This window comes from Nannospalax galili, unplaced genomic scaffold (genome assembly GCF_000622305.1).
Source record: "Nannospalax galili isolate Female #2095 unplaced genomic scaffold, S.galili_v1.0 scaffold75, whole genome shotgun sequence".
NCBI lineage: Eukaryota > Metazoa > Chordata > Mammalia > Rodentia > Spalacidae > Nannospalax > Nannospalax galili.
Genome location: NW_008339433.1, coordinates 5,993,640 through 6,002,414, shown reverse-complemented (window position 1 = coordinate 6,002,414; position 8,775 = coordinate 5,993,640). Strand labels below are relative to the sequence as shown.

Below are 8,775 nucleotides of genomic sequence, written 5' to 3'. Positions count from 1 at the left end.
TTTTGCCTTATTTAGCTTGTCATCACATATACACTTCAAGCTTTCAAGCTTTCAAGCATGCCTTGAGATCCTAGCACTGGAGAGCCCAAGGCATAAGGCATGAGAACTGTCCCAAGATTAAGACCAGCCTGGCTATATACTTAGACTACAGGACAAAACAACACCTTCCTAAAGACAGTTCACAAACATTTATAAACATCTGAGTTTCACATATACAACAGTCCCTTTCTATAAAGCTTTTAAAGGAAAAAAAATAGTATGTAGTATTTATGCATGTGTTTGTGCATTTTTGAAGAATAGGGCAGTGATAAATTGAAATTTAAGACAGTAGTTATGAGGAAAAGAGTTTGTCAAGACAAGGAGGTGAAACAGAGAAGAAACACATAAGTAAAAAAAAAGAAATTTTAGTAATATTTCAGTTCTTTGAATGATGAGTTTATAGGTGCTTCTTACAGCCTAGCAAATTCAATAATGTCTGAAAGTTCCATGTACGAACTAGGAATGATTAATTAATTCCACACCCCTGAGGCTAAAATACAATGTATCAAAGAGAATATGCCACTTCTTTTTCTATTAACCAGAATGTCTCCACCATAATTTGTTTTCAGCATTTGTCCCCTTCTTGTATGCCAAGAGCTTCTTGAATCCTGTAACTTTCCCTTGTTCTTAGTTATTTCCTTCTCAATTGTTTCCCATAATCTAGTCGGGATAGGATTCTCCATGTTGAAATATGTTGAATCTCCCCAAAGCCTGTTTTGATAAGATGTCTGGAGCTGCCTTTCTTTATTGCTACCAGTTATCTTCTGAATTGTTTTGGCTGAAGAGCCATGATTGCTTGTCCCAGTGTTTTAGTCCCATGGCCATTGGTAAGGACAGCTTCTTTCTAGAATTATAAGTAAAATCAAGATGCTAAATTGAATTTGAATTTCAGATAAACTACAAGCAAGTTTTACTGTATGAATTTAAAACATGCTTATGCTAAAACTAATTTATTCTGTATCTAAAATGCAAATTTAATTGGACATCTATTTTTATTTGCTAAAACTGGATGTCCTATCTCATGCAGACTAATATTTATTTGATGACACTGTTGGATTTGGCCCGCAGGGACTGTAAGTTTTAGGGTGCTCCAGTACTTAATAACTAGGACATTTTTTGGTCTCCAAATTGTCAAATAAATAGTAAATGTAGAAATACTTTCTAAAGCTTGTGAGAATAATAAATGAGATAATAGTTGTACAGCATTTAACATAGCACATAATTAAATATTATCACTATTATTGATTTTTATTATCAATGATTGTTGCCATTATTAGTATCTTATTATTATGACTATCAACATTATTATTATCAATTTTATTTATAACAATATGTGCAGTGGCCAGTCTTTGACCTGATATTGCAAGCTCTCCATAATATGATTAAACTGAGCATGGGATGTTTTCCCTTAGTATCTCCATTGGTAAACACCAATGATCTTTTGGTTTTTGAGTACTCCTTTTAGCTTTCTATCATGAAATACCCCAGATTCATCCTCTGGGTGACTTTCATTAATGAATAAAGACTTTTCCTATGCATATGCTTTGAGGCTACATAGAAGTCCTGAAATCAAAGGTCTCCCATGTTGGAGATGGTGAAGTGACTGAAAATCTTTGAAATGCCTCCCTCAAGCTAATGGCTAATCAGTTTACTCAATGAAAGAGAGTGATCCAGGTCGACAGAGATTTAAATAGGATCCATGGAAAGCAAGATGCCACAGATACCAAGAGCTCCATCTTAACATGGTGAAGAAATGAATTAGATTAGTTTTCCACTTGCCTTCGTCCTACTTTCAATGTTTTTTGTTGTTCTTGCTTAGTGCCTTTCCTTTTTCTCGTCTCAGTAAGGAACCTAGTCATTCCCATCATTACTTATGCTTCTGCTTTCCCACTCATTTCAACATCTAATTGGACATATTAATTTGTCTTACCATGATAATGGCATTTAAAGATTCTATTTATTCCCTCTCCCAAGCCACAGAATATTCTAACATCATAAAACTATAGAAGTGAGCCTAATGGTGGAATCTATGGTTTCATAATGGATAAGAGAGACCATGCAGGACCCCTTAAATCACATTGCATTGTGCCTGTTATGTCTGCTTCACATGATTGGAAAGAAGCAGTGGTGCAGATAATCTAAAGATCATTTCCACTTGGTTTGGGAATGCACCACAGTGTTGTTGTAGCTGATTTGCTTTGCTAATTATGTCCTACTGAAGCTAATATTGAAATTGGTTCACATTTTTTAAGCTCCTCTGGGCCAGAAGAGAGAAGAGGCAATGGCATGGCCCACTTCGAAATGAAGGAAAACTAACAACAACCATGAGGGGGCCATGAATTGTCTCTGTGGAGGCTCATGAGTCTACCAGATAAATGGAATAGGATCAAAGTAGAACTTTCTTGTGATTCAGCGGCCACTAAAAGGCCAGTCATTCCCACAGCCTGCCTACAATCTGAAATCCTCTATTAGGTATCTACATGAAGGGTCTTAATCCTAACACTACTGTGGTTTTAACATTATATAACTTAGTAAGAATAACACCTTTCCAAGTGAACACAGTAGCAGTTAATCTGACTCAGTCCACCCATTGTGTTGACCTAGGAGGACAAGAACCAAAAGGACAGAAGGACACTTGTACCCTGGTGGGGGCATGGCTACACTAGAAGGCCACTGGACAGCTATTGTCAGTGGATGAGAGCCTCCAGTGCCTTGGAGGTGAACTGGGATAGTTGCAAGAGGATAAGACAACCTTTGCCTTTCTCCTTCCAATTTTACATTAGTTTCCTGCCCTGTCTAGACACAGATAGTATGCAACTATTTCGAAGAAATATTTCCTTTTCAAATGGCAGGCGTCAAGAGGTATTGGGGGGAGGATGGGGATAATAGGGGCACTGTGACTAAGGAGGGAGAAAGGGAGGGAGGAAGGAACCCGGATGAGAGAAAAAAGAGTAGAGATGAGTGAATCTCAGGGTACTAGGAAACCTAGAGGGAAAAGTGATGCCCTAGAAACCCTGTGAGAAATACACATAGAGTGAACATTAATTCATATGTATACCTAGGAGCTGTTTGACAGGGAACAAAGTGCCAGATAGAAGAGACCTCCCTTAGAGTGACAAGCATTTTGTACAACACTCATCAAAGAAGCTTCTATTTACATCAGATGGAGGCTACTGCAGAGTTGCACCTCTGGTCAGGAACAGAGAACATGCCTCTGAGAGATGCCCAGTACTAGGTGACACATCTGCAGTCTAGTCTCTACAACTAAGGCCAATGGAAGAAAATGGAATAAGGGGTAGAGGGAGGGCTAATGTGCCCTTCAACTCTCACCACCAAGGCTCCCTTGTACATCAGAGTGCAATGCACACAGAAGGCCACATCTGGTCAAGTTTGGGAGAATATGAGACTGTAGTGTGTAGGATAGGACGACTCACCCACCAACGGCTCAGTGAGCATTGTGGAAGGAGGTGGAAAGATTGTAAGAGCCAGGACTGGTTCATGAACACAGGGAGGTGGAGGCTTCCAAGTCACTAGAGGCTTACTCATGTGAGCCTATGGCAACAGTAGCATCGAGCGCAGGACCTGTCAGCTCAATTAAACAAGGGTCCAAAAAGGAGGTAAAAAAAAATGGGTTGTGGGCCAGCACTAGATAGAGAACTATTTGAGACTGATTGCCGCTGGGTGGAGGAGAGTATGACTTACATATCACTACTGAATGGACTGACTAGACTCCAGTGAATGCATTTACACTGAAGGACATTTGGGTAGAAATACCTGAATGAATAGGACTCAGCATGTATGGCAGACTGCAGAGGGTTCAGTGAGGGGATAGGGAGAGGCATAGATGGGGGAAGGGGGTCTGCATTTGAGTGGGAAATGTATGGAATTTAAAAAGCTCAATAAAAAAATTTCCCTTTTCATACTTTTCTCCTGTTGAGAAACTGCACTGCCATAGGCTTCCAGAGATTTCTCTAAGGTTTTGTTGTTGTTGTTGTTGTTGTTGTTGTTGTTTTCTTTTTGAGGCATGAAATTCTGAGGTTAAATTTTCACTAGAACTCCAACCTTACAAGCTGCCACAAGGCAAGGGGCTTATTGAAATGTCTTCCTCTTTTTCTCATTGCAGTCTGCTCCCAGTTCTCCAGAGGCGTGTATGCCATCTTTGGATTCTATGATCAGATGTCAATGAATACCCTGACATCTTTCTGTGGGGCTCTGCACACGTCCTTTGTCACACCCAGCTTCCCCACTGATGCAGATGTGCAGTTTGTCATCCAGATGCGCCCAGCCTTGAAGGGTGCCATTCTGAGTCTTCTGGGCTACTACAAGTGGGAGAAGTTCGTGTATCTCTATGACACAGAACGAGGTAAGAAGAGGTATCTACTCTCCTCTGGATATTCGCATAATAGTTGTGTTAAAACTTCATCATTGCATGCACGGTTTTCTTCCAGTAAATAAAGTCTGACTCTGTTTTAAATTTGTTTTTAGTATTCTCAATAAATCAAATATAAAAAAATAAATGAAAATCAAACCAATGAAAATTTTAAGATCTAATTTTCCAGGCTATATATGTATGTCCTCACTGAAAACTGACATAGGATACCCTCCTGGAAATTGTTTTTTGCCAAAGAATCATCCAAGAAAAATTGCTTGATCTAAAATACACAAAGTAAAAACAGCTTAGTACATTGAGGCCCATTCTGGAAAGTTTCTGGAAATGAGTCTTCTGTAAGACCATGATGATCTCCCCTTCATAGAGGAGATAACTGAAGGCCAAAGAAGAAATGAGCTTTTTCACACAGCAGTTAAACCACAGATGTGGAACTGGTGGCACTATCTCCTGCTTCTAGGATTTGCTCCATTAGATTACTTTGAGTCCTCAACTTACTGATTCTCAATAATTGACCTGGTAAAAATAATAAGTGGATATCCTGGGTTTTGAGCATGGATGGTTTTTCTAAAATGAGATAATATATTAAGGATATATTCCATTGAAAAGGGCTTAGAAATTAAGTCTGTACACAAAGATATACTAATTAATTCGCTAAAACATTCACATCCTAATACAATTAAATGTATTCCAAAATCCAGTTGTTTTTAGGTTTTCCTCAATGAGGGATCCTATCAACATGACATTCCAGAAAATTGTGTTCTTTTATCAGTCATTGCTTGTAACCCCACTTGTAGTCTAAGGATGGGTCTCTCTGACCCTGGGGTTTCAGATTCAGGGAAGGAAAGAACTAATGAAAGCCCTGTCTTTCCCGAGGAACACCTACAGAAAAGATTTTTGTGGGCAGCATAACTTTGAAAGTCTTATTTCCTCCTGAGAATCCAGGGTATTCTTCACATTACTCTAACTTAGCTGCAGCACAACATCCATTGGGAAATACATAAACCTGTGTTTGCCTAGGGTACATACCAGCAAAGTATTTTTGAACTATATCACCCTGAACCAGGATCTGAGTATTCTGATCCAAGATCTGACACTAACTAGATTTCTGCTCTTGACCAGCTTAAGCTCCCTTGGACTTGGTCTCCTGACCTAAGGTGTACCCCCTTTTAATGTAAAATTTTGTGATTCTGTGAGGTTTGTTTTTGAGGTATTATGCCAGACACAAGACACTTGGTATCTTGATACTAATTCTTACTTATATATTCTGTATATTATCATTTAATTAATCAAATGATTCTACAAGCTATTATTTATCCATAAAGGTGTGATCCACCCCCTGAGATAGATCACATATTTTTAAAAAATAGTGCATTCATGGGGCTGGAGCCATAGCTCAGTGGTTAAGAGCACTGGCTACTGCTGCAGAGGACCTGGGTTGGAATCCCAACATCTACAGGATGGCTAACGCCCATCCATAACTCTGACTCCAAGGGGATCCGATGCCCTCTTCTGGCTTCTGTGGGCACTGCATGACACAGGCAACTAAAAGATTAGTAGGAGGCAGCCTAATTTGTCAATAGCAAGTTCAAAGAACCTCTGGAAAATGATGAAAGACCAGTGTAAGTAACTAATAGAGAAAAGATAGAAGGGAGGCTGTCAAGAACTTTATAGATGTAGAGAGGAGGCAAGTTTTAGCCGTGGACTACGACAAGGAGCCATGGCAATGGGAATGGATTCTACAGTGGGAACTCACTGCAGGATTCTAAGCAGTGAAATGACTTAAGTTTTTATAGATAATGAAGTGATGAACTGAGGAAAATCAATGAAAAAAAACACTGTGGTCCTACAGATCAGAATGACAACTTAAATAAGGCTAGAGATAGACAAACATATAAGGAGTAAAGTGGTGATGCTATTTTCTGAACCAGTGTTGAGGAGCAGAAATTTTGCCTATTTCTAAGTGCCCAGAGAACCTATTTGTCCACATCAATCACTTAGCGCTTAACATAATGGCTTCTCACTGTTATTTCATTGGGTCTACTATAAACTATTGCAAGACCCTATCTCCAATGTGATGATAAGCAGTTCTTTAAATTATTCAGTAAAGTTTCTATTCTGTTTGCTTTTTTCCTCCAATGATCATCTATTGCTTCAGTAATAAAACTATGGGGAGAAATTATAGCCTCAAAATATAATTTTAGAATATTTTAAATTGCATGCAATATGGAAGATAAAGAGAGACAGAAGGGAGCACTGATAATTGCTTTTCAAATGAGCTAAATATACAAATGTTGTGACTGCTCTGTGAGAGGCCAGAGATGAATAAGGAGCCAAGAAATGGGTTAAATTTCTGAGGTCATTTAAAAGACGTATTGCATAAACATTGCTGTTTTCTGAAATTATCAAACACTGAATGAATTTGAGGGATTCATTGGCCCTGCTTTTATTTCTGTCTGCAGAGGTAGGTCCAATTTGGGATGTATAGGTCATTGCTTTGTATGCTTAATAAAATGCCACATCGGTTTATCAATACCAAATTAGAAATTAAGTTTTTATTTCCATATATATATAAAGTCGGTTCTTGGGAAAAGTATGCAGTTGATTAAGTATGTCATCTTCCCCTTTATTGACTCCCCTATTATTTGTTTACTCATTGCTTCTCACTGTGGAACACCTCTATGCCAAGGAGCTTTTAAACTATGTCTCTGCCCTAGCTTGCTGCCACATCTCCACAAAAATCTTCTTGTCTTGCATTTTGTTCCCATTGATTAACAGTCTGTCTCTGCTAAGTGACAATACCTCCGTTCACCAATTTATTCATGCCAAATTTATGGTTACTAATGACTTACTTTATGCAGAAAAGAAGAAATATCTATTCAGGCGAGGAACTGCTATAGAAATAGAACCTTAATCCAAAACATAATTTTCTTCTTATTATTATTACTGTTTCCTTAATTGATACACAATAATTATATTTATTTGTAAGGTACAATATGACATTTTGATATTGTATACATTGTGTAGTAATCAAATCAGGCTAATTAACATATGTGTCAGCCATACATTCATCATTTCTTTAGTATGAGAACACTCAAACTCTCTTCCAGTTATTTTGGAAATATTTTTGAATTTAGTTAAATTCATGCTTCTGGGCAATAGGACATCAGAACTCCTTCCTTTTTTTCTAGCTCTATGTACCCACTGACCAATGTCTTCCCAACTTTCTGTCCTCAGTCAGCAGTAACCACTGTTCTATTTTCTACTTGTACAAGGTCAACTTTAATTCTGAGTGCCCAGGCACTAAAAGTTCAGTTTGGGAGGTTTCTTACCTATATGCCTTCCTGAGAAAAGACTGTAAAACCATCCCAAGAAAATGGCCACTTCTTCCAGTTATTATACATATTTTGGGGTGCAAGTGACCTAGTTCTCAATAGTACTACCATTTCCTCCACAATAGCAACACACTTGAGAACTGCAGCCATACTCTCTTGAGCACCTGATAACTCTCCTTGGCTTCAATGTGCAGAGCTCATGGGGATGAAAGAATCTGGCCCAGCTGTGACTCTAAGCTTAGATAATGAAATAATAGTCTGGGTGCCCTTTGAGACAACTAGTGCCAACCTTCTTCCCAGTGTTCAATAAACTCCTGCTGTCTCCCATTCTGAATCTGAAACTCCCTGTTCCCAAGTAACTCTCTGAAAGTCAACAGCCTTCTAACAGACGTCGTTATTTTCTCTTAAAGGTTGTAGCAGGAATCAGGGCAGCTGTAACAATTATTCTGTTTGTCAACAAGCAATTATTGAACTTTCTTATGTTATATTGTTTTATCCCACTGGTGGGATTTAAAAGAGGCAATGTTAGACCCTGTCTTTGAGGAATTGGCAATCCTGTTCCAGAAACTGTGATTTCTTTCAGGGGCTGAAAGAAAAATGTTTAAACCAACTGTTCTCATGCCCACCCATGTTGTTTGTATCCATTACAGCATGGCCCTTGGGGAAAGAATAAAGGTTGTTAGACAGCTAAGAAGGTGGGAAAATTTTAGAAGGTCCTTAAGGCCTTAAATAGTAAAGCGATTCCCCAAGACGAGGAGAAAAGGGCCCTTTCTCAGAGGACTATGAATGTTTTGAGAATGACTGGATTTGAACTCTTTTGAGAGACTAGCGGAGCTTCCTTTCCTCGCACGTTTCTGCATGATGTCATCCACACTCTCTACATGGTCTCAGCTCATAATTCTATTTTGCAAAATTTAAAGCACAAAATCTTTCTTGTTCACTCTTTTATTCTTTCTTCTCCACATCTCTGTTCCCTTTCTCATTTTCTTCCTCTTGTCCTTTCTCCTCACAAAT

General features: G+C 38.6%; 1 protein-coding gene across 5 annotated transcripts in view; it reads left to right on the top strand.

The window, feature by feature from the left end:
* The window catches only part of Gria3 (glutamate ionotropic receptor AMPA type subunit 3), a 289,158-nt gene that overhangs the window by 70,920 nt on the left and 209,463 nt on the right, over positions 1-8,775 (top strand). For all 5 annotated transcript variants that reach the window (XR_003849681.1, XM_008833922.1, XM_008833921.2 and 2 more), the window contains exon 3: positions 4,163-4,402. Coding sequence is in view for 4 of the 5 variants with exons in the window: in XM_008833922.1 (XP_008832144.1) it covers positions 4,163-4,402 (240 nt within the window). In the remaining variant the exon portion in view is untranslated. The remainder of the gene's footprint in view (positions 1-4,162; positions 4,403-8,775) is intronic.